At 40.0% G+C, this 25,662-nt stretch overlaps 3 protein-coding genes across 3 annotated transcripts; 2 read left to right on the top strand and 1 right to left on the bottom strand.

Annotated features, from left to right (window-relative positions):
• The first annotated feature begins 1,464 nt into the window (after window positions 1-1,464).
• On the top strand, window positions 1,465-7,938 carry LOC143292386 (Golgi apparatus membrane protein TVP23 homolog B-like). Its single transcript, XM_076602609.1, has 7 exons — window positions 1,465-1,515; window positions 2,186-2,262; window positions 3,011-3,165; window positions 3,736-3,815; window positions 4,310-4,438; window positions 5,676-5,804; window positions 6,046-7,938. Exons 1-7 carry the CDS (start codon window positions 1,498-1,500, stop codon window positions 6,109-6,111), a joined length of 654 nt encoding a protein of 217 aa, XP_076458724.1. The 5' UTR covers window positions 1,465-1,497; the 3' UTR covers window positions 6,112-7,938.
• LOC143292385 (pentatricopeptide repeat-containing protein 1, mitochondrial-like) lies at window positions 6,833-22,811 on the bottom strand. The gene is made up of 8 exons (XM_076602608.1): window positions 22,017-22,811; window positions 21,169-21,286; window positions 20,357-20,497; window positions 19,293-19,610; window positions 17,306-18,037; window positions 15,065-15,181; window positions 14,437-14,619; window positions 6,833-10,221 (listed from the first exon to the last, which is right to left on the bottom strand). Exons 1-8 carry the CDS (start codon window positions 22,664-22,666, stop codon window positions 10,045-10,047), a joined length of 2,436 nt encoding a protein of 811 aa, XP_076458723.1. The 5' UTR covers window positions 22,667-22,811; the 3' UTR covers window positions 6,833-10,044.
• Window positions 22,812-22,862: 51 nt separating this feature from the next.
• Window positions 22,863-25,198, top strand: LOC143293149 (uncharacterized). The gene is made up of 3 exons (XM_076604065.1): window positions 22,863-22,987; window positions 23,735-23,814; window positions 24,901-25,198. The coding sequence occupies exons 1-3, from the start codon at window positions 22,868-22,870 to the stop codon at window positions 25,055-25,057; spliced, it is 357 nt and encodes a 118-aa protein (XP_076460180.1). The 5' UTR covers window positions 22,863-22,867; the 3' UTR covers window positions 25,058-25,198.
• The last annotated feature ends 464 nt before the right edge of the window (window positions 25,199-25,662 follow it).

The raw sequence follows: 25,662 nt of genomic DNA, 5'->3' as shown, positions 1-25,662 counted from the left end.
CCCTGACCAGCATACCATGCAAAATAATGGAGCACATCATCACAAGCTCTGTATGAACTTTGCAGAAAAGAATGGAATCATCACCGAAGCACAGCACGCTTCCAGACACCAGCGATCCTGTGAAAGCCAGCTCATCGGACTTGTAGATGAGCTCTCAGTAAACCTTGAAGCTGGAAAACAGACAGACGCTCTCATCATGGACTTTTCCAAAGCGTTCGACAAAGTCTGCCACTCCCTCCTGCTCCACAAGATCCACTCCATTGGCATCACAGAGAAAGTACACACCTGGATCAGGAAGTTCCTATCAGACAGACAGCAGTCTGTAGTGGTGGATGGAGCCACTTCCAGTCCTGTTCCTGTAGAATCTGGAGTCCCCCAAGGCTCTGTTCTTGGGCCTTGCCTGTTCCTGCTCTACATCAATGACATGCCAACTGGACTGTCCTCCACTGCTCGTCTCTTTGCTGATGATACTCTGTGCCACAAAACCATCTCCTCCACCAGCGACCAGCAAGCCCTATGAAAGGATCTCGATTGCCTCGCAGAATGGGAGCAGAAGTGGCTTATGAGCTTCCATCCTGACAAATGTCAGACACTGCAAGTGAGCCGGAAGAGAGACCCCCTGCCATCAGAGTACACCTTTCGTGGCCACACCCTTGATGTAGTCAGCAAATCGAAATACCTCGGCATCACCATCACTTCTGATCTTAGATGGACCCCCCACATCTCCAATGTCTCCAACCGAGCCAACAAGACCTTAGGCCTACTCAGACGGAACCTGAAAGTAGGCTCCCAGCGCATCAAACAGCAAGCCTACCAAACACTGGTCCGCCCAACCCTGGAGTATGCCAGCTCTGTGTGGGACCCCTATACAGAGAAGGACAATAACAAATTTGAGGCAGTACAACGCCGGGCTGCTCGCTGGGCAACCCATCGACACAGGAAAACATCCAGTGTGCAAGACATGATGGAGACTCTTCAGTGGTCCCCCCTCAAAGAGCGAAGGAGAAAGGCAAGACTGGTTAACTTTTATAAGTTCTATAGCGGCAGTCTTATCATCAACACATGCCACAAGCCCTCTCAAAATCCTTCAGCATCCACGGGGACCCGAGGATCGCACCCAGCAGCGTACCACCTCTCCAACTGCAGGACGCTGTACAGACAAAAATCTTTCTTTCCCCGAACCATAACAAACTGGAACAGCCTTCCTGCTGAGATTGCCCTCAGCCCAACCCTGGAAGGCTTCAAATCCCGAATCTGATCACCTCCCCCCCCCCCATATTTCCCCCCCACCCCCTGGCTCAGCAACCTCTACCTCAGGAAACCTCAAAAACACGCAAACCCCCCTTATAGTCTACAGAATCTTCACAATGATGGCGGTAGTCAAGGGAAAGAAGAAGAAGAAGAGGCGGTGGAGGGGGGCTCGACGGATTTTGTTTACCGGAAATGACATCAAAAGGAAGTTGCGGGAAACCCACGTTTCCGTGTTGACGTATCAACATGGCAGACGACACCAGTGTGAGTAGTGGACCATGAAAATAGATTGCGTATTTCTTGTACAATGACATTATTTCCAGTACATCTGTGGGACAGACGGACCGAATACGGCTATAACATTTCTGGGAAAACTAACGTATTGCATTTCTGGCTTAAAATACCAAGCGGGGCATTATTGATTGTAGCGTTGTCGTGAATCAACACGACTTTGTGACTTGACAGATGCTGCTCAAACCTGTTGATTGCTTGTATCGTCCAAAACAGAATACCAGTAAAGGAAAAGAAAGCCAGCTTCTAAACCGCGCCATAAATAATTAGATCTGTCAGCTGTATGGTTTGCAATTGACACTTCGGGCAAACACTCCAGTCAACATTTTGAAGATTTGAGTGTGCACTCTCCCTCTGTTTCTTTCTCTGTCAGTCTGTTTTTCTCTCTCTCACACTGTGTCTCTGTCTCCCTCCCAGTGTGTGTGTGTGTGTGTGTGTGTGTGTGTGTGTGTGTGCATACACGTTTGCCTGATATTACATATATGACATGTTTTCACCTTACCACAGTCATAACACTTGACTGTTCTGTTGGAACCAAAAATTCCAACAGTGATAACAGGCTCATGAAAGAAGGGTAAAGGGGAATCAGTGTGTGTGTGTGTGTGTGTGTGAGAGAGTACTGTTATCACACTTTTTCTTACAGAGCATTATGAAGGAATCGGATGATGTGACATTGAACTTTGGAGAAGAGGATGAGCTGGACCATCAAAAGCGACTAAAGTGAGTAATGTGTGTCTGTTTCACGGGATGAAAAAAAAAAAGTACAGTGTTCAACTTTCTCAATATGTTTGTGTGATGTGTGTAGTGAAAGAATTCAGTTGCTTGATTTCATTATTTTTGTTTTTCTCATATCAATTAAACGTGTGTGGATGAGGTGTGACTATATGGTATAAGAGAGAAAGAGAGATTGGATGTGTGGTTTATGCGTGTTTTTATTTTTCATTATTTCATTGCAACATGATGTTTGCTAACAGGCTGCTTACCTGGATGCAGCTGACTGACAACTGCCATTGTGTGCCCATCATTTGTTTCCTGTGTCATTCATTGATCAGTCAGATTTCAGGCACGCACAGATACACACTCAGACATGTAAGATTTTACATATTTACCCTGCCATGTAGGCAGCCCTACTTCGTTTTCGGGGGTGTCAATGCTGGGTATGATCTTGTTTCCATAACCCACCAAACATTGACATATGATCTTGTTTCCATAACCCACCAAACATTGACATTGATTACAGGATCTTTAACATGCATATTTGATCCTCTGCATGTGTATACACATGAAAGGGGTTCAGGCGTTAGCAGGTTTGCACATATGTTGACCTGGGAAATAGGAAAAATCTCCACCCTTTACCCACCAGGTGCTGTCACAAAGATTCTAACCCTGGACCCTCAGACTGAAAGTCCAACACTTTAACCACTTGGATATTGCACCTGTCATAATTTATGTTCTATTTTGTTTTCAGGCACCCTGTTGCTGTGTTCTTCCATGTGTTCTTCCGTGCGGCTGCAGTGCTGACCTATGTGATGTGTGAATTCTTCAGCTCCAGTTTTATCACCAACTTCATCGTCCTGGTGCTTTTACTGTGCATGGACTTCTGGACAGTAAAAAACATCACAGGTTGGATTCTGTGACTGATTTGAAGTATAATTGCGACAATTTTATATTTTTGTTTATGGAAGGGGATGGTGCAGGGGGCTTGGGGGTTGGGGTAACTGCTGCAGTTGATAATGTATTCAAGTATTTTCCTCACACAAAAATTTATACAATTTTGGGGGGAAACATTGACTGAATAGGTTTGAACAGAAAATTGAGAAATAAGTGTGGAGAGACCTCTCTTCTGAGTTAGAGAACAGTTTTGATTTGTTTGTGAATTGGGGTCATGGATCACAAGCTTTTTATAAATATTATATTGTGTTTAGATTTTAAAATGACACAGAATTAGCTGTTAAACTTTTACTGCATAAAGTCATCATGAGATATTTTTTCTGTCCAACTTATTGTTGTGAATTTAACGTAGTTATGATTGTGATTTAGCGAGTTAGGGTCATAGTTTAGTGGAGCAATGGAGCAAGTATCTAATCATGTTAATAATTGTGACAAATAATATTAGAATGTCTCTATATGCAGTAACAATGGAGAAAAAGACGGGTACTATGTTGATGTGATAACTATAGGTTTACCTTTCAGGAAGACTGCTAGTTGGCCTGAGGTGGTGGAATTATGTTGATGAAGAGGGCCAGAGTCACTGGGTGTTTGAATCCAGAAAGGTGAGTATCATTACTCATACTTTGTCCATTCTAAGTTCAGTCAAATAGTTCATTCATTGCCTTTATCTGCTTTCTGACATTGTCTGCCATATGGTTTAAAATGGAGAAAGAATTTTTTAATTTTTTATTTTTTTTTTTTTAGAGGAAAGGGTAGGGCGACAGTTTGAATCCTACTCATGGATTGCATTAATTGAATTGAGGGTCGTAATTGTACTTCAGCTAAATTAACAAGCCTAACTCTGTCCTGTCTGTCATTGCAAGACAGGGAAAATGCATACAAAAATTACCTGCATGCACGTGTTTACTAAATGTCAACGAGGATGCTTGTACCTGTTGATAGGTCAGCTGCTTTAACCTTGTTGTTCGGTCTCAAGTCAGAAATTTCTGATATTTACAATCAGGGTCATTTGATTGTTTACAGTACATAATTTTGACATCTGTTTCACCCAGTTTTCTGTTTCCCAGCTGTCTTCAACTATGCTGTGATGTTACAGGGCACACCAGGCAGCCGAAAGATCTCAGCTGTTGAGTCACGGATATTCTGGCTGTCTATGGTGGTCTCCCAAATCCTCTGGGTTGTTTTCTGCTTTGTTGCTCTATTCAGCATTAACTTCAAATGGCTTGTAAGCGTCATGTTCCTTCTGAAACATTACAGTTATAATATTTCATGCAGGTTATTTAAAATGATTAGCCATTGTTTGTCATCAATCATTTTGCTGCCAGCTGTTTCTGGTTTTGTAATTATTTGATTATGTTAAAAACAAATTCAATAATTAAGGTTCTAACACAATATGTGTGTGTGTGTGTGTGTGTGTGTGTGAAGGATTCACGTCATTGTTTTTTTTTATGATTGAGTAATACCTGAAAAGAATCCTGTTTATGGTTGATGATCTGCAAGCAGTAATTATCTGTAAAATTATTTAAGAGAGATCTTATTTGTTCCAGTGTATTCATTTATTTCTTTCATGATAATGTTATGGTTGGTGTGTTTTTAGGGTTGTGAAGGTGTGTAGTCTTTAGTGTTGTCATTGTTGATATTTTATTATTGCCTGTCTCTCCTTGAATATAAGATAAACAGGGATTAGTGCACTAGCTCTGTGATGGTCTTGCTATTGTGTTTTGTAGTAATTTTGTGTGTGAGGTATGTGTGCATGCATATTTGTGTATGTGCATGTGTGTGAGTGTAGTGATATGGAGGGAGCGGGAGAGCATGTATCAGCTGGTATTGCTTTCTGTCATTTTTAGATACAGAGTGGCTGATGATTTAATGTCATTTTGATACCCCTTATGCATACAAAATTCTTCTGTTTGAAGCCAGTATAAAAAAAAATAAAAAAAAAGTCTCCGATGTCTTGAATACAACATATCACTGTCAATAATTTTCAAGGAAAACAGTCTTTGTTGGTCTTCTGATTTTTTGCCTTGCCTCTGAAATAGATTTTGTCACACATCACCCCTTTTGTATGTCAAACAGTCCTACGTGTTTTCATTTGTCTCATCAGTATCTTTGTCCTGCTCTCGAATCCCATCCATGACACCAGAAAACATAAATCAATCCAGTTGCTTTTCTCTGTGTTTGTTTTGAGACACACTAATTAGGCCAAATCAGTCTGAATGAAACCCTCACAGAGCATGGAATGATATTAAATCAGTTGTTTCCCTTTAAAGGAAAGACCCAAGAAGGTATCTTTATCTGAATGTTTCTTTCAAACACACAAAAACACACTACACATTTTAGCCAGAAGTGGTGTTGACCGGAGAAAATGCTATATGTTTTGTCATTTGGAGAGTTAATTAGACTGATATACCATGCCCTTTGTTAATGATAATAATCTATTACCAGCTATGTTCTGTGTGCAGATGGTTGCTGTAGTTGGGACCTTAATGACTGGTGCCAACTTCTTCGGTTATGTGAGGTGCAAGATGGGCTCCAAGCAGAAGATGTCTTCTGTCGCACGAAACTTCCTCACAGCACAGTTCATTAAATCAGTAAGTACTGTTAATGCATTGTGACTTTTCTCTCTGTGATCAAAGCAGTGTTGGTTTATTTTATAAAGAATATATTTTCTTTCATGATGCTGGAACATTTTGCTTCTCCTATTTTTATTTAGGTGGTGTTGTTTTGTTTATGTTTGGTGGTGCTGTTGTTTTTGTGTGTGTATGTGTATGGGCATGTATGTGTGTAATTGTGTCTCCATTTTGACTGGTGTTCCTTTTTGCCATGTTGCAGATGTTCACAGCAGCATCAACCACAGCCTCAGACAGTAAGGCAGAGTCCAACCAGCCACAGAAATGAGACGGTTGATGTTTATTCTTATCCACATCATTCGTGACTGTGCTATTGAAGAGGGTATAAATACTGTGGGAGGAAAGTGTACATGCTTGAATAATGTTGAAGCTTGTGAATTTTGAGAATGTGGGGCTTGATGAGAATGAATGCTTTGCTCAGATGACGAGTGGAAAGTTTGAGTGTATCAGGTATGAATGTTTTGTTTTTTTGGCATATGTGTGAAATATTCAAAGTGCAAAACATGAGCATGGATGTCTGGTTCAGAAAGAATTGAAATGGATGGAATAAATGTGAAATATTGACATTTGAAACGATGTATATCTGCTCAGATGACCATTGCAAAGTGAGAAGAAACTTATGCATAAATAAAATAAAAGAGCAAATGGAGGCTGAGGGAGTGAAAGTGAAAATGGATGTTTAGCGAAAATGATCCAGTAGAACGTACCTTTTGAGAGAATGTTGATGATGTGAGCACAGTGACATGAGATGATTGACAGTGTTTGGTCTTTTCTGAGAGAAAGATCAGAATATGTGAAGGAGTGAATGCTGCTGAGATTTCTTGCTCGGGATGTTTGAGTTATGTGAGAGTGAGTTGTTTATTTTAGCTACTTATAAACTCAATATTTATTCTGCCTGTTTGCTTCTTTTCCCTTACCCATACCCCATACGCACTTCTGATCGTGGGCCAGTTTGGAACCAGTAATTGTTTTGCTAGCTATGTTTAAAAAAAAAAAAATGTTTTCCAGTGGCTTATCTAAAGGTCAGGGAAAAGGAAATAATTTAGAGTAGTATTGTGAGTGTGAAGAAAGTGAGAAAGATGCTCAGTGGCATTGGTAGGGAAGGACTTGTGGAGATTACTGTGTTTCTCCAAGTCGATGATGGAAGCATGTAGTGTTTCCAAAGAACTGGTGTGTGCATTTGTGTGTGTGTGTGTGTGTGTGTGTGTGTGTGGAGGTCTTATTTTGTGGGACAAAGGAGAAGTTTTGATCTCTGAATAATACGTCCTTTTTTTTTTCTTTTTTTTTAATGCAATTGAATTTTAACTGTTCATATAAATTAAGAGCAGATGACTTAATTGCTGCTTCACACACAGGTTCTACACCCTGCCCCATCCTTTCTACAAATTGTTTTCACTATTTAAGTTCTTTGTAGGTTCCAAATATTTCACAGTTCCCTTGTAATGTTGGTCTTTAACAAGGAGCACCGAAATGTAAAATCCAAAGTTTGTAGCCACAGTGAAATCTCACAGTATTACTGTGAACTTGTGAACCAGAGGAATGATAGGAGACACCACTAATAATATATAATGAAATATATATTAGATTTTAACTCGGAACATGGTGTGTTTTTTTATGACCCCATAATTCCTTATCCAAAATCAAATCAGTTTTGGTTCAAACTGAAATCAGAGTACACTGTTGTCATTCAGTTGCATGAAATATGAAAACCTAACCTCAGTAATACCATAAGCGAGTACTACAGTTGTTACAAGGACAGACAACGTCAAGCCAGTGCAACTTCGCATGTCCAGCCAGTTTGCACATTGTTAAGTTGTTTTTTAATAGGAAATACAGAGGAACAGACATAGAGACTTCCTCTTCATTTTTACACACTTCTACTGTTGTGTACATTGTGTGTACAACTACAAGTTAAAAAAGAAAAAAAAAGGTATATGAGATGAGAAAGTCACTGGGTTTGTTGCTGTTATATATTTTGCATGCATGTTGTAAGTTGATAGGGTCGGAAGCTTGCTTGCACATTGACACACTTGTGCACACTGGGAACAAAACAGATCATATATTTACAATAAATAAGTGTTGTTCTAACCCTAAATATTCCTTTTCATATTTTCCTCTGAAATATAAAAAGTGTCAATAACCTGTGTAAATAAATTATGTTTGTGTGGAAAATCTTTTCTTGTTTTCTAATGAGGGATGCTCCAGTGGAAATTGTGATACAATCTGGTACTTCGTTTGTTGGTTTCTCTGCGTTTGGTGTTCTATATGTTGCATTTTATATCTTTATACAAGCCAGTTATAACCTGTATCACTCTTGCAGTTCTTTTTCAAGCTAATGGTAGCAATTTCCTTAAAGAAGCTTAATATTTTCTCAAGACTGTGGGTTTGGAGGTGAGGGGAAGGATTAAGAAAGAAGAAACGTAGACAAAAAAATTATCACTGTAGTCAGTATGAATAAAACAGCTGTGTTACTTGTGCAGACAAGAAAAAGGATGTACAATATGTATTCTCTTTGTTTGTTGGTGTAATCATACCTCCCTTTATACGGATCAAATTGGTGGAAAACAACAGTCACTGTCAAACGAAAGCTGGAGGTTTTCCAGATGTAATGCCTATGGAAGATCTTTTAAGGATCTTCTGTCCCAACAGTGAGAATCAACAGCACAGAAAAGAAGTGAGAACCATCTCCAAAACGTGCTGCTAGGGATGGCTGGGCCATGTCTGCAGAATGTCCCTCATCTCAGTGCCCACAAAAGCACTCAGGTAGATGGACACCACAGGGGAAAAGAAACAGTGGCAGACCCCAGGAAACTTGGTGAAGGGCAGAAGAGAGAGAGAGAGAGAGCCAAAGCCTGACAATACAGACAGCCCCTCAACAAACAACAGCCAGCAGAGACAAGTAGTGCTATCCCCTGTCATGACCTCAAGCATCAAACAGTGCAGATTCAAATAATGAATGCAACTGTACCAGTACAACAATGACAGAATAATACGGGATTCACAGAGAATATACGTAGAAAGTGGACGTTCTGTACTAACCAGAATTAAAAAAAAAAAATTTTTTTGTATACACTGAAGGGTACAAAGTAAACTTTTATAATAAATGTTTAGTGTGTAACAATGCAAGATGCAAGTCAGTGAAATGTCGGGAATTTTTTTTTTTTTTTTTAAGTTGTGAAACGGCGCCATTGGTTTGCAAGGACATGAAGGATTCTTAAAACCTTATGATTGGTAAAAAAAAAAAAAAAAAATGTTTTGTTGCTGCTGATTTGTATATAAATGATTTCTATGCCAGTGTGAGGGGTCCAGAATAAATTGGAGATTGTTGCTATTGTGTTTGATTTTTTTTTTTTTTCAAAGTATGTGTTGTTTATTATTACAAATATTGTGTGATTTATTAATATAGGTTTTGTTCTTGAACAACATACTGTTCTTTCATGTATGTCATTTCACACCTACACATCCAAATCATTAGATTATATCTAAAATAAATTCTAAAAAAGAGAAATAATGTACTTCATAGGTGTTCATGTATCCATGCACATTTGCACAAAGATATAATACAAAATGTCATTAGCAGACTTCACATCAGATTACACAAATTTTCATTCACACAATTATCACTGGACACTCTGTTGATAAAGATTAACACATGGTTTTGTTCTGCTTCCTGCAAAATGGACATATAAAGACATGCAGGCATCCTTGCACACATTATTTCAAACAGCACATTCTGTCAATTTTTTTTCTCGCCGCTTGTCATATTTTTAAACAGTGCAACATATGACAAATAAATGTTGGATGTTTTCATGAATCAGAAAACCATAACCACCTTTGATAATTTACATGTAATCCTACCAGTCATGCATTGAGTAACACCTAAAACATTGTTTTTATTTGTCTGACAATGTGTGAAAGTGCCATTGAGTAACACACACACACACACGCACGCACACACACACACTCAAACACACACATGATGTATTTGTATAGTTGTGAATTGGAAATCAAAGTGCTTCCACATCTGATACACAATGTGTTAATCTACCAAACACAACTGTCTGAGGATTGTTAATCCACCGTTGAGTACCACACACGCAACTGTCTGACAACATGTAAATCTACCAACAGCAATGAAGCTACTGCCTCTGACAGACTTGCGTTCAAAACATTGAAAGAGTGACGGTGCTAATGTCCATGCCTAGGCAGAAGTGGCACCCTTCTGGTCCGTGGAGGGAGGCCTGAAGTTGGCCCATGGGTGGCGAGGGGTTTGAACCTGGGTCTGTTTCAGCCAGGCCTCGTAGTGGTGTGTGAAGGTCTCCACAGTCTGCTGGAAGACTGGGGACAGGAGGTGGCTGTCAGTCTGCCCTTGTTTCTCCTGGAACGTCAGCACAGGGACACAGGAACCATCACTTCAGGCATGTCTTCATAGACTCATTTTGTATGACATGCACACACACACATGCATACAACAGGCAGACTCATTTAGTACAGACATATATGTACACACATATTCACATGCACAGAACAGGCGCTTTGAAGGAAATTATTTGCCAACACATACCAATATGGTTCAAATGATTAAGTGCTGGTTACATGTTCAGGGAAAAAATATTGCAAACACATGCACTTGCATTGAAAATGAAAGCACATATGTTCTCAGCCATGCAGACAAATGCAGGGCAAATAAACAGTGTTGTAGTTATTGTTTCTCAAGAGAATGTTTGAAAACAGTAAAGAATACCTACTGTGATAAAAAACAAAAGCAAAAGTCCTAAACAGCCACTTAGTAAGTGGAACTCGCTAATAACAAGAATGATAACAAGAATGACAAGAGAGGCAAGGCCTTCAAGACTCACTTGTGATACAGTAAAAAAAAAAAAAATTGAATTGTTAAAATGTGTTCTGTATTTGTTATTATAAAGCTTCGGGTTAAAAGAAAAAAAAAATCCTAACGGCGTGTTCGGGTGAGAAGAAACTGTCTTACCCATTACATAACTGACGTTCAAAAATATAACATTTAAATATGCTTTTTTAAAGGGCGATAAATCGACTGCGGTATTCGCAGTGAGAATGCTGTTTAAATCATATTATTCTGGTGTATCTTGGGCATTCAAAAAATCTTTAAGGGCAATTAAAAATTCTTTTTAAGTCCGAGGTAAAGGAGACGTGGCTATCGCCGCAATCACACTGCAACATTTAGTTGTTTTCTCTGGATCTACATAGATGTACAAGTTAGTATTGTCGACTGAATATAGGATTGAACGGGCAGGTCAACAACTTGAAACAAAATGAAGTCGTTCGTATGAGCACGTGCTTTGAATATGTATAAATATGTGTACGCAATTGATTTTTGCCTATTACCTTCAGGGCTCAGCCAATAGATCTATAAAGTCCACTCGTAATATTGATTTTAGTATTTTCCGAAAAAGACCACTTGGGCGAATGAACATAGTGAAAGCCCTGTACGCTGAGAGCAAAACACACAAGCTTTTTATGTACTGAGTATAATTTCAAAATGTAATGTTTAACCCCTTCACTGCTAGTACGATTTGCTATGGGCTATGCTGAGAAAATTTTCAGAAAAACAGGAAAAACACGCCAATGATTTTAATTTGCTTATATTTCAAAAAGTACTGAAGATAAGTGCATAAAAGTATATATCAAATGAAAGGAAAATGAACCAAGATTTTGTTTTTGATACTCACATGTTCAAATAATGAGTCAATCTGACAGAAAAATTCCATCAAATGTATTAATAAAAAAAATTGGGACTGTCATTCCATCATTTAGGTACTACAATATCAACCAGGTTATCAACCTGTCTTTCTTGTGACTGTTGTGATCAACCACACACACTGTCAAGGCTGAGCAACAGTGTCCAGGTGCATAAGACTCCAACACAGTCCACACAAACAATGAAAAGGGTGTACTCACCCAGGATCTACCGCCAGTAAAAACGCTGTGTGGGGTACTTGCAGAAACAGTCTTCAAGACACAGTGCTGGTTTGCTGGGGCAGTCTGGGCAGTAGAACCCCACACCCTTTCTTTGTCCTTTCTTCCAGCAGACTCTGCACCTCCTTTGTGGCCAGGCCTTCTGTGGGGTAGGTGGGATGAAGTGTCGTCCACACAAGACAAACAGCGTGGTCATCTTTAGCAGTGTCTTGGTCACCAAAAATCATGGCACTAATTACATCCTTCTGAAGTCCAGGAGTGTACTGCTGTTGCCTGCTTTTTTGTAGAGGATGTGTGCATTCAGCATGGCAATTTGTAGAAAATGCACACACAGCTATTTGTACCACTTCAAGGTTTTCCTTGTGACATCGTAGGGCTGCAGCTGTTGGTCATGATGGTCCATGGCACCCATGTTTTTGTTGTAATCCAGAATTGCTGGAGGCTTGTTTACTGCCTTTTGGTCTTGCTGCTGCTGGTCTTCAGTTGTAGGTTTGTGGCAAGTTGTCAGCTCCAGATGGTCCAGGATGAACATCATGATCATCAGCATGCTGCATACCTGAAACACATTGCATAAAAGACTAAGTCTGTTGGGTTTGGGTTTTTTTTGTTTTTTGTTTTTTTTACATATAAGATGATCATGAAATGGTACCATTTTATTTCTGATTGTTTTCAGAAGCTGAAATACAAACACACACATACCTACCCCACCCCCCAAAACACACACACACTGAAACTGGTTCATGGTATGCCACACCCCCTTCATTCTCTCTTTCTCATACAAAACAAAATGACAACACACACACACACACACACTTCTACAAGTGTTGCATTTACAAAGTAATTTAGACACACAGTTCTGTATATCATTCTCTGATTTCAGTTTTATAAACATCATCTCTTCCCCCCCCCCCCCCCCCCCCGACCCCCCACCTCCCCCTCTCTCTCTCTCTCTCACAACAACAACAATAACAACAACAAACCAATACACACTCAGGAACGAACACACAGAAAGCTGCAGGCGAGCGACACACGCTGTCATCAACAATGAGCCAGCCAGCAAGCCACGCCCCCCTGGGCTGTGATGGTCAGACACAGTACCCACGTGACTGACTCTCACTCACACACACTGATCAGTGACTGACGAAGCCACTTACCACAGCTAACACATTCAAAACACACACAATGCAGTCATATTCATTGTTACAACAAACGGAGAGCAAATAATAAACTGACAAACCTCGAAAACACCCACCTGCATCTTGAATCAGCTGAGCTTGCTTGTCTTCAGTTTCGTCACACAACGCCACCTCTCACCCCCGTCCACTGTCAAAATCAGCGTCTTCGGCATCAACTTCACGCAGTTCTGTCTCATTCAGTCCACAATCTTCATCCCTACTGTTTGCATCGCGAAAGAATTCTTTCAATACAAGTGCAAGTGTTTGGGTTTGTCTGCGTTCAGCCATGGCTTTGCAAACACAACTTGAGCTTCGTACAAACTTGCAAAACTTTCGCCATAAATATGACAATCCAATGAATAATTTTAGCTTATGGAACTCAGGAGATAAAGAGCTCTCAGGTGAGCTAATTTAATGGTTAGCAGACTGTATTTTCTGTAATGCGGGACTCGAAACATGGAACGTTGTAACATGACGTACGGCGCACGTCAATACAGCATTGCTGAGCGACATTTCATGACGTACGCCGTACGTCAACAGCGCAGTCAAGAGGTTAAGATGAGAGAGATCAGTTGAAAGCAAATTAAGCCCCCTAGCAATAATTGCAGATTAATTTCCCTTTTTTACTAGCTGCACCAAAGACATGCAAAATAAATATAACTTTCATGCTTAGCAAAAGAAGTTCCTGTTTGAACACAAAATGATAAAAATAACTGCTCTTGTTGTTGTGTCAGAATATCAGATCAAAGTGCCAAGTTTAGAAAATAAAAAAAAAAAAAATATAACAGTAAATTCAGTTTGCATATAATGTGGCTTCTTTTTTATTTTTTTGTGCCCATCCTAGAAGTGCAGTATTGTTTTAAACAAGATGACTGGAAAGAACTGAATTTTTCCTATTTTTATGCCAAATTTGGTATCAACTGACATAGTATTTGCAGAGAAAATGGCAATGTTAAAGTTTACCATGGACACACACACACACACACACACACACATACACAGACAACCGAACACCGGGTTAAAATATAGACTCACTTTGTTTACACAACTGAGTAAAAAATAACAATGATAAACATATCTATTATAGCTATGAATCTTATGCCAAGATAAAGTGATTCCACACTGGTCATTAACACGCATGCATAATTCTGAATCAAAGGGAAGAAAGACAAAACTTGCAAATACATGTGCTCAGAAAGGTAGATAAAGTACTTATAGAAAGAGGGGGGAAGGGGAAGATGCTAATTTGCAAAGAGATTAGGTTCTAAGGCCAGCCTTGGAAAGAGCCGAGTGCAGAGATTTGACAAAGTGAAAGAGGGAGTTTGTTCCAAGCGTAAGGTCCAGGGAGTTTCAGTTTCAAGATGTCAGAGCGTACCGACAGATTCATGAATGCTACACAAAATCTGCTATAAATAAAAATTAAAAAAGTGACAAAGAAAGAGCACAAGAAGTGTCACACTGACTGCACTGAGAATCTTTTGTCGCACAAGGGCCAGACCGGTCTCCACATTGTGCAGGAACTTGGTGTTGGGCACGATGTCCAGTTTTTGGGCCTGGCGCAGCACCCACAGCTTGTAGCCAAACTTCATGCCTGAGGCATACATCAGCGTGCCAAGGATCTCCATGTTGGGTGCCATGTCAGCTGCCTGTTGGCAGAATGCACAAAAAGCAATCTAACAGAGACACAGAGACACCCAAAAAACTGTGGAAACATGTGTGACCAGGGAAGGGGTAGGAGAGGGGGCACGTTCTGAAGATGCGCGTGTCTCATAAAAAAACAAACATTTAAAACCTTGAAGTAACTTAGCTTTCTTTTTACCTTATCCAGACCAGCTACAAGATAAATACTTTCAAAAACTTTATTTGTCTTTCTGTCTATTCATCTATTTTGCTAATTCAAAGTTAAGAAGACAGTAACTGGATGAAGTTTGAAGAAAAAGACTCAAGAATACTATGTGACACATGATTGCTGAAACTGATTCAAGAATATTAAGCAATACATTACTGATCAAACTAAAACAAAACAAAACAAAAACGACCTAGGACAAGATGCGATACATGACTCCAAGAAGTCCCAGTGCCCTCACTGACCTCCATGTCCTGCAGTAACTGTTCAGCATCTTCCCGTGTTTTACAGGTCATGGCCAGAATTCCGAATGTCATCTGATTGGCTGTCAGCCTGTACTTCACCATCAGCTCACTAAGCCCCTGTAAGATACACCATAGGAACAATAAAGTAACAATAACCAAGTCAATGGTGGAGTGTTGGCCAAGTGGTAATGCGTCTGCCTAGGAAGCGAGAGAATCTGAGCGCACTTGTTAGAATCCCACAGTCACCAGTATTTTCCCCCTCCACCAAACCTTAAGTGGTGATCTGGACACTAGTCAGTGGAGTGATGGCCTAGAGGTAACGCGTCCGCCTTGGAAGCGAGAGAATCTGAGTGCGCTGGTTCGAATCACAGTTCAGCCGCCGATATTTTCTCCCCCTCCACTAGACCTTGAGTGGTGGTCTGGACGCTAGTCATTCGGATGAGACGATAAACCGAGGTCCCGTGTGCAGCATGCATTTAGCGCACGTGAAAGAACCCACGGCAACAAAAGGGTTGTTCCTGGCAAAATTCTGTAGAAAAATCCACTTTGATAGGAAATACAAATAAAACTACACGCAGGAAAAAAATACAAAAAAATGGGTGGCGCTGTAGTGTAGCGACGTGCTCTCCATGGGGAGAGCAGCCCGAATTTCACACAGAGAAATATGACGTGATAAAAAGAAATACAAATACAAACAAAATAGTCATTTGGATGAGATGATAAACCCAGGTCCCATGTGCAACATGCACTTAGCGCACGTTAAAGAACCCACCGCAACAAAAGGGTTGTCCCTGGCCAAATTCTGTAGGAGAATTCACTTTGATGGGAAAAATAAAACTGCAGGCAGAAAAAAAAAAAGAAAAAAAAAGGTGGCATTCTCAGTGTCACAATGCACTCTCCCTGGAGAGAGCAGCCCCAATTTCAAACAGATATCTGTTGTGACAAAAGAGTAACACAATACAGTATGATACAATACAATACAATATTCTCACAGAACGGCAAAAAAACCAGAATCTGATTTCATGTAAATTCTATGGCAGCAATGATGGAACAAAAGGTCAGTTCACAAAAATAATTATAATTATCATTGTTATTTGAAGGCTAACATGACCAGCAAACTAAAAACAAAAACCACCAACCAAAAAAAAAAAAAAAAAAAAAAAAAAAAAAAATCATATACAAAACTGAAAAATGATCAAAGATCTACTTATTAGTACTGTCCGTATTCCTGCTGACTTTGGAAACTTTAATACCTAAGTAACAACCACATTGCTTATTGCAATTACCTACAGCACCATCTGAATGGTAACAACCACATTGCTTATTGTAATTACCTACAGCACCATCTGAATGGTAACAACCACATTGCTCATTGTAATTACCTACAGCACCATCTGAATGATAACAACCACATTGCTTATTGTAATTACCTACAGCACCATCTGAATGATAACAACCACACTGCTTATTGTAATTACCTACAGCACCATCTGAATGATAACAACCACACTGCTTATTGTAATTACCTACAGCACCATCTGAATGGTAACAACCACATTGCTTATTGCAATTACCTACAGCACCATCTGAATGGTAACAACCACATTGCTTATTGCAATTACCTACAGCACCATCTGAATGATAACAACCACATTGCTTATTGCAATTACCTACAGCACCATCTGAATGATAACAACCACACTGCTTATTGCAATTACCTACAGCACCATCTGAATGATAACAACCACACTGCTTATTGCAATTACCTACAGCACCATCTGAATGATAACAACCACACTGCTTATTGCAATTACCTACAGCACCATCTGAATGATAACAACCACACTGCTTATTGTAATTACCTACAGCACCATCTGAATGATAACAACCACACTGCTTATTGTAATTACCTACAGCACCATCTGAATGATAACAACCACACTGCTTATTGTAATTACCTACAGCACCATCTGAATGATAACAACCACATTGCTTATTGTAATTACCTACAGCACCATCTGAATGATAACAACCACATTGCTTATTGTAATTACCTACAGCACCATCTGAATGGTAACAACCACACTGCTTATTGCAATTACCTACAGCACCATCTGAATGATAACAACCACACTGCTTATTGTAATTACCTACAGCACCATCTGAATGATAACAACCACACTGCTTATTGTAATTACCTACAGCACCATCTGAATGATTTAATTCGTAAATATGACTCACCCTGGCAGCAGCAAAGTCAGCTCTCATGCATCGCTTGTGCATCAGAGCGTTGACCAGATCGATGTCAGGTTTCACACCCTTGGATCTCATTGTGTTCAGCAACCGCTGTTCTGCTTCCACCGTGGGCGTGGCCACGCTGATGAGCTGTGTGAATGTGATCACATCAGGCGCAGCCCTGTCCTTTTTCATGCGACTCAAAAAGCCCTTCACCCCACCCAGCAGCAACAGGCGGTTTTCCTTTGTGGACAGATCACCGAGAGACACGACCCTAGAGTCAAGCTGAGTTGGAGCCAAGATGTCCGGAATTGTGACGGAAGAATGGACTGTGAGTGCTGACGTGGAGGGGACGCTTTGAACAGTGTGCCCAGAATCAACGTGTTCCTGCACCTCCAGACTTCTGAGCTCACTGCTGTTTTCTGTTGGCTGTTCCTGTCTTTCTGTGTCCAGGGCCTCGGACTCATGAGAACTCTGCTCACAACCAACAGATGGTGTACTGAATTCTGCTTCAAGTTCCACTGCCGGAATTTCAACAGAATCTGCTCTGGCGCCTGAAGGGATGGCAGTCATCTGTTGGGGAGACCCAGCGTCAAGGTGTGATGTTGTGGCGGTACCAGAGAGCAAGGAAGTGAAGGATGAGGTGTCCCCCACCCCACAGTCTTTGACGCAGCGTAGCAGCAGGTTGTAGAGTGGCCGGTCTGGCTGGACCCCCATCTGCCGCATCACTCGCCACACCTGGACCATGACAGATCATTCACACACCTGGACCATGACAGATCATTCTCACACACCTGGACCATGACAGATCATTCTCACACACCTGGACCATGACAGATCATTCTCACACACCTGGACCATGACAGATCATTCTCACACACCTGGACATTGACAGACCATTCTCACACACCTGGACCATGACAGATCATTCTCACACACCTGGACCATGACAGATCATTCACACACCTGGACCATGACAGATCATTCTCACACACCTGGACCATGACAGATCATTCTCACACACCTGGACCATGACAGATCATTCTCACACACCTGGACCATGACAGATCATTCTCACACACCTGGACCATGACAGATCATTCTCACACACCTGGACCATGACACATCTTTCACACACCTGGACAATGACAGATCATTCTCACACACCTGGACAATGACAGATCATTCACACACCTGGACCATGACAGATCATTCACACACCTGGACAATGACAGATCATTCACACACCTGGACCATGACAGATCATTCTCACACCTGCACCATGACAGCATCATTCACACACCTGCACCATGACAGACCATTAACACATCTGTCAGCAAGGTTCCTCACAAATCTACCATGCATAGTTCTATACTCTGGTGTTAACATTCTGAACCAGCTATTTTGTGCAGCATAAACACTAACAAAATGTCAATGATCATTTCAACAAGGAGACTGGCTGGAAGTTTCCACAATTTGTGCACACACAAAAAAAGTTACTACTTCAAGGACATAAGGTTCTAAAAACATTGTTTCAGCATATTTTCTGTAAAATTTCAGTAATCTGAAAGTGAAACTTTGAGTACCTGGTGGTAATCTACAAAAAAGACAGAAGGTCAGAAGTGATGACCAACAGTAAAGACAAAGAAAAATGCAAAAATCAATTTTTACGTGTGTGTGTGTCTCTGTGTCTGTGTGTGTGTGCATTTATGTACGTATTTGAGTGTGCACATATATATGCAAGTGTGCACCTGTTTGTGTATGTGCATGAGTGCATGTTTTGCAGCAATTTTTTCCATTTATTGCTTAAAAAAAAAAAAAAAAAATTAGTGAGTTTATTTCTGAGGCACATATGTCAGCTTAAAATTCAGTTCACTAACATTTCTTGGTATTTCTAACAACAACAACAACAAAAAGTTATTTTTATTTCATATGATATTACTATCCTTTTTATGCATCAATTTTATTTCTCACCCAGCAGTATCAACAGTACCTGAACAGCGTGACGAAAGCCTTCCTTTTTATCCGATATACATGCCATGAGCAGAAAGCTGAAGATTTCTGGGTCTGGACGGTACACCTGCGACAGCTCGTCCACCAATGAAAATGCCTGTCTGAGATCACCGCACAGGGCAAAGGCTTTCACCATTGCTTTTCCCGTGATGAATGTGGGTCGCACATCCTTGTCTTTCATCTGACGGATAAGGTTATCTGCTCTTGTCTGCCCATCACTCTTCCATGGGGAGTTAGCACAGGCGTTGAAGAGAGCAGTGTATGTGGCTGGCTTTGGCTGGATTCCCATGGACTTCATCTGCACCAACATCTTGGATGTTGTATATTTTTTACGTATGTAACCAAAGGCATACATAATTCTATATGACAAACCTTAAGAAACAAGGGCATCAAGATCAAAAGTGTTCAAGAGACAAAAGACCTCCAGCACCCAGTGGTGTATACGCATGAAGAAGATCAAATATGCACGTTAAAGATCCTGTAATTCATGTCAGCGTTCCTTGGGTTATGGAAATAAGAACATACCCAGCATGCACACCCCCAAAAACGGAGTATGGCTGCCTACATAGCGGGCTAAACAGACAAAACGGTCCTATTCACAATATGTTACATCTGTATGAGAGTGCATGTGTGCATTAATGAAATCTAATTGAATGACATAGGACACAAATAATGAGGGACCAATAGCAGATGTCACTGTGTAAGTTGGCTCTACCCAGGTAGGCAGCCTGTTGTGCAAATGCTTTCCTGTTTGTAAAATGCTTAGATTTAGAACTTGGTCTCCGACTAAGGACAGGTGCTATATAAGTATCCAAATCATCATATGATCAACAGTTTGCACCCAGACCAAACGTGGGTTTTTAAACTGTGGACTCTCACTTTCTAGTCCAGTGCATTACAACTAGGCCAGAGCTTCATGTGACAAAATGTAGTTGAACGATATGAAGCCTTTGTCACAAAAACTATCAAAATAAAAATAAATTCCAAGCCATCTCCTCCTGCCCATCTCATCTTAAAAGTAAAATTTAAAAAATCTGTGCCTACCTTGTGGAAGAGGGAGAAAGCCTTTTTGGTGTAGCCAGCTCGACCAAGCACGGTAAGGAGACAGGTGAAGACGTAGGAGTTTGGCATGACACGGTCCTGCTTTAGCATCCAGTCCTCAAACACCTCAATGGCATCACGCACCTGACAGCAGAAAACACAGAGTGCATTTTCCAGGTTTTCATTAAAAAGCACACACACACACACACTCACACACATGAACATGCAGCAAACACACACACACACACACATAAACATGCAGCAAAAACACACTAACATATGCAAACACAGTATACACATGCAGCACAAACATACATACACATATACATGCATGCAGCTTACACACACACATGCTCACATGCAGCACTCACGCGTACACACACACACAATGTGCATAAATACATACACACACGCAACTTTCTTTCTTATAAAATGAGAAACCTCTTGAAAGTGAATTAGCCTTATTTTGCTAATGTAGAATAGTTTGTTACATGATAAAGTACCGTAGGATGTAGGATGTACAGTAATGAAACCTTTTAAAAATTATACAGCCAAATAGCCCCTCTAAAATAACTGTATATTCATATAGCCCCTTTAGAATAAATGAACCATCAAGTGGTCCCTTTAGAATAAGTGTACATTTATGTTGTGCCTTTAAAATAAGTATATATATAGTCATGTAGCCCATTTACAATAATCAGACAATTGTATAGCCTCTGTTCAGTAACTGTATAGTAGTAAGTCCTTTTGAATACTTGTACTGTTATGACACCCATTTTATCTACATTACTTGCACAGTTCTACCATTTTCATACCTGTCCTCGCTTCCCAAGCTTCAGGATTTTCCTGCCATACCATTCAGGAATACGGCGCCGATTCCGTGTTGACAGACGGATGCGCATGCTCTCTTCCTCATCTTCATCATCAGAAAATCTGAAATAAATTCAAAAGAGCAGCTCCATATAATCTTACTTACTTAACGTAAAATAATGAATTATATCTATCTCTGTATTTACTCTTCATAAAATCACAAATACAATATAATTTGTTGATATATATACCTACAGGTACTTGAAGAGAACCATACTAATCACCTGCATCATTATTAATCAGTTGTCTCTCCCATAACCTTTCCCTAGCAGTCTGCAGAATGATAGAGGGTGAAAAAGTTGTGAAAAAGTTCTGAAATAAGTAGAACTTTTCTTCCTTAATTCTATCACCCACTCTCTCTTTCTTAGGATATAACTGCACTCTAGTGTTAATTAGTGATAGATATTCAAATGGTACACTTTTACAGCTAATTAGAACCTAGAGCCATTCTGCCTTAACTTCCAGAACAGCAAAGAGGACTCCAACATATACTATATTCAGTTACAATACTATATTCAGTTACAATATACAGTGTTTCCTTGGAAAACAGCCACTACTTAATGTACAGTTCACCTAAACAACAACAACAACAAAACAAGCTCTTCTTGTTTTTGGATGAATGTACACAATTGTGAATGACTCTATAGTTACTGAGTTAGAACTTTTAAATGAAACATATCATTCTCTTCTATTAGCAACTACCCCTAGAGGCTTTGTCTAACTATGCAAACTTTGTAACTGCACCAAAAGTTAAGTGTAAAATAGTCAATGTTTTAAGTTAAATAATAATTACCTCTCTTCATGGCTTCCAACTCTAGTACTGAGCGACTCCTCAATTCTGTCAGCAAGACTGTCCTCACTCAACGTTCCAAATTCATCATTCCAACTCTGCTTTTTTCCTCTACCTCTCTGTGGAAAACTTCTGCTTATTTTTGCACTAGGATTTGATACACCGTTATAAGGACTTTCACTTTGTGGCTTCTTTTGTTCTGTTTTCATCTTCGTGTCTGATAGGTCTGTATCAAGTGTTCCATGAAAACTGTTGTCTTGATTTGTTCTTGGAGAATGATCTGATGCCTCCCTGGCTTCTCTTCTTTGCGGTAAGTTGCCAAAATTGTCTTCTTGATTCTCTGACACAAAAGTGTGATTTCTGAACATTTTGTTATCAGCTAACTCTTGATCAGTAAATACTCTATTATGCAATTTCTTCTGATATTTCAATGATTTTTGCTTACTTTTACTAGCACTTTGTGTTTCTGCCAAATCAGATCCAAAAGGTTCAACGTCTGTTTGGGGTGGGTGGGAGTAGTATCTTAGTCCTGAGGCGGTTCTTTGAACAGTCTTCAGTGCCGAAGCAGCCGAGTAGTGATGCAGCGTTGACATTGCTTTCAATTGCTTTCCGAAGGCTGAGCCAAGCTGTCTGCTTGCTGCTAATAAGGCCATGTTGCTGCTGTAAACTGTGTCTTTTCTTCCTCTGTCTCAAGTGGCTTGGTGTGCCTGGATCTCTAAGTACAGACAACAGCAAACGTTGTGAAATCTACAGAATCTTTCCTGCCGAACTCCATGCCCACATGTTATTCCTTAGAGGTCACGGTCAGCATGTGCTACTTCCGTGTCAACGCCTCATTCTGGTATTGTTTACAAATGGCGTCCGGTGGAAGCGACGAAACGACTGAAGACAGCAATACTAACATGAACAACGCACCCGATAGCAAGGATAACAAACTGGAAGACTTCATAGCTTCACAGCTCGCTGAACAGAGTGTAAGGTTCAAAGCTGATTATCAAACGCAAGTGTGATATGTTTTTAAATGTGCCTGGCAATTCGTTTTTCTCTCTTCCATAAATATCTAACGCTCAGAATCACGGTTAACTGGTTTGTAGTGATAAAACTGGAAGTGAAGCAGGAGAGCAGTTCTTAAAACTTTAAAACAATTAAAATTACCAGTAGAGATGTTACAGCAGGTTGCAAAAGCCAGGTTGTGATATCCGAGTGATAATAAATGGAATATGTCCGATTGCACGTTAACAGCAGTAATTCTCATAAGAGCAATAATCCAGCTCACAAATGACAAGGAATGTCATCAAATTCTATTCATTTCTGTCTTTACCCTTACAGCAGTCATAGCCATTTGCTGAAAATGAAAAGATGTTGGTGATGATCACATCTCCAGAATATTTGTTCAATATCTATATTTCACAGAAAAAAAGGAAAAAAGAAGAAGAAAAGCATTAATTATCATTTTATCATTCCCGTCTGCTTAAAAACTACATTATGCCAACAATTCTCAGGACAGTATGCAGTTGTACCATTTTTATTTCACCTCTTGTATTTTATCTATTCTGGTGAATATATAATGTAGAGCTTAATTGTCTATAATAATGTACCAGTTTTATCAGAGACATGTGTGCCAGTCTCATAACATTGACTTAGTTTTATAAAGCCAACTGACATTAATTTTTATCATTATTTCAATCCCAGTAAACTGATAGGGTCTTGTTTGGTTTCAGATAAGCCGTGGTCCTGGAGAAAATATTGATGAAGAAAAGATGAACAGATTTTTGTCCAGAGCATTGTCAGAAAGCAGAAGGTAAAGCAGTTCTTTCAGTTTTATGTGGTTTCAGTGAATGTAGCTTACAAACCAGATATTGTGAGCACTCTCTACAGGTACATTCAGAAGAGTGCATTGAAGTATAAAGTCACTGGATCGCCAGCTATTCTGCTATGCTGGTCTCATTGAAAATGGACTACATGACTGTGTCTTCCTCTCGCTGGTATAGGAAATACCTGTCGTGTTGATATGCCGCCAGTCTGGATATACTGATTTTACAAGATATGCGTTTCTTAAGTGCTTAGCTGTAAATACCTCTGCATTTGTTTTTGCATTATGCTTGCCAGCCATAGGTATGGTGTTTACACAAGTGAAAAAATTACAAGGCTCATAATCCCTTTCTCAATACAGCTACAAGTTATGTTTCCAGAATTTCAAAAACTGATATTGGAGCATATATTATTTCCTTATTTCATTGCAGACTCTGGGAGTTGCTCAGGTGTTCCTGATTTTTACCTGTGTTTGTCTTAAGTCATATTGGTGGATTAAAATCTATAGGGAAAGAGATGCCAATTACATTTCAGGATTCACTTGCAGATTATGCCAGAATGTGCGAGTGCATTCCAGCTGTATGTGGGATTTTGTATGTGTGTGGTTGTCCAAACGGCCTTCCAGGGTGACAACATATCTGAGGAAACTGCTTGGGTCACTGACATTGAACAGTGATAAAGCAGTCTGCTCTGCTGTGCGACTGGTCTTTCTCTGATCTCTGTGTGTGCGCATGTGTACTGTGATATTCTCTCATTCTTGAAAAACCTTGTTACAGAATTTTGCCAGTTGTTGGTGTGCATTGTGTTAATAGTCTATGAACAATCTCCCACTTAAAACCCTCCCAACCCCTGTTTCTGTGTATGCCATCCATTTGGTTATCTTCTTTTTTTCACCTCCTTTTGATGAAGCCTCCCAAGATTTTGTATCACTGTGCTGTTTGTGAAGAAACTTATTCTACAAATTTAAAACTGGAAAGAAAAACAACAAAAAACAGGAACATAATATATAGGATAAGTCATGACGATGATGTCAGATGAAATGTGGTTTTGCTGATGTGAATGGTGACACTTTCAGGATGAACCAAGAGGTGGCCAAGTCTGAAGCCAAGATGAACAAGCTGCATGCCGAGCTGGGAGCGGACAGACTGACACAGTGGCGCCAGGAGCACTCTGCCGAAGTCCTCACTCCACAGCAGAGCCAACTGGTGGAAATGACTCATGAAAAGGAATAGCCACCTGTGTCCCACATGGGGTCCTCTCTTGTTTTTTGAGTGAACTTTTGGTATTATTATTATTTTGTATCAATACTGTTGTGTGTGAATGGTTCTGAAGTTGTAAATTGTTCATGGTAATAAAATTCACAAAAATTCACAGTCACTATTGATTGATTGATATGGATACTTATGGATGCTATCCTTGGTCAGAAACCCCAAGTTCCAAGTGCTGTACAAACACAGGCTGGATAGAACTGATTAACAACTGCCTTCAAGCGCTCATTCATTTCCAGTGTCATTCATCCACAGTTCAGTCAGGCACACACACACATCACTTTGGATTTGCAGATTTATGTATTAATTAAATCATATCCTTTTGGTGTTTTGACAGTATGTGTCAACAGGTGTTCTGCTAGTTTTTACCTTAAAAGGGTTGAACACAATTCTGCTGTGTGCATGTAATATCATTTACTGTTTATTCCCCTACAGTGAAAGGTCACTGCAATCATCCAAACTAGTAAATCTTGCTAAAAACTGAAATGCTCTAAATTGTAAGTGGGTTTTCAATGGATGGTATGAATTAACCATAACTATCCATTTAATTTACTTACTGTATGTAGTTT

This window comes from Babylonia areolata, chromosome 18 (assembly GCF_041734735.1).
Source record: "Babylonia areolata isolate BAREFJ2019XMU chromosome 18, ASM4173473v1, whole genome shotgun sequence".
NCBI lineage: Eukaryota > Metazoa > Mollusca > Gastropoda > Neogastropoda > Buccinidae > Babylonia > Babylonia areolata.
This window is presented reverse-complemented; position numbering and strand designations above follow the sequence as displayed.

Excerpts from the sequence above, each read along its gene's own strand:
- LOC143293149 (XM_076604065.1), top strand. The coding sequence starts at position 22,868 with ATGGCGTCCGGTGGAAGCGACGAAACGACTGAAGACAGCAATACTAAC. Across the intron at positions 22,988-23,734 it reads CACAGCTCGCTGAACAGAGT|ATAAGCCGTGGTCCTGGAGA; the intron begins GTAAGGTTCAAA and ends GTTTGGTTTCAG. Across the intron at positions 23,815-24,900 it reads GCATTGTCAGAAAGCAGAAG|GATGAACCAAGAGGTGGCCA; the intron begins GTAAAGCAGTTC and ends TGACACTTTCAG.
- LOC143292386 (XM_076602609.1), top strand. Across the intron at positions 3,166-3,735 it reads GACAGTAAAAAACATCACAG|GAAGACTGCTAGTTGGCCTG; the intron begins GTTGGATTCTGT and ends TTTACCTTTCAG. Across the intron at positions 3,816-4,309 it reads GGGTGTTTGAATCCAGAAAG|GGCACACCAGGCAGCCGAAA; the intron begins GTGAGTATCATT and ends GTGATGTTACAG.
- LOC143292385 (XM_076602608.1), bottom strand. The coding sequence starts at position 22,666 with ATGGCCTTATTAGCAGCAAGCAGACAGCTTGGCTCAGCCTTCGGAAAG. Across the intron at positions 21,287-22,016 it reads GTTGGAAGCCATGAAGAGAG|ATTTTCTGATGATGAAGATG; the intron begins GTAATTATTATT and ends AATTTATTTCAG. Across the intron at positions 10,222-14,436 it reads GACAAAAGATTCTCAGTGCA|GAGAAACAAGGGCAGACTGA; the intron begins GTCAGTGTGACA and ends CTGACGTTCCAG.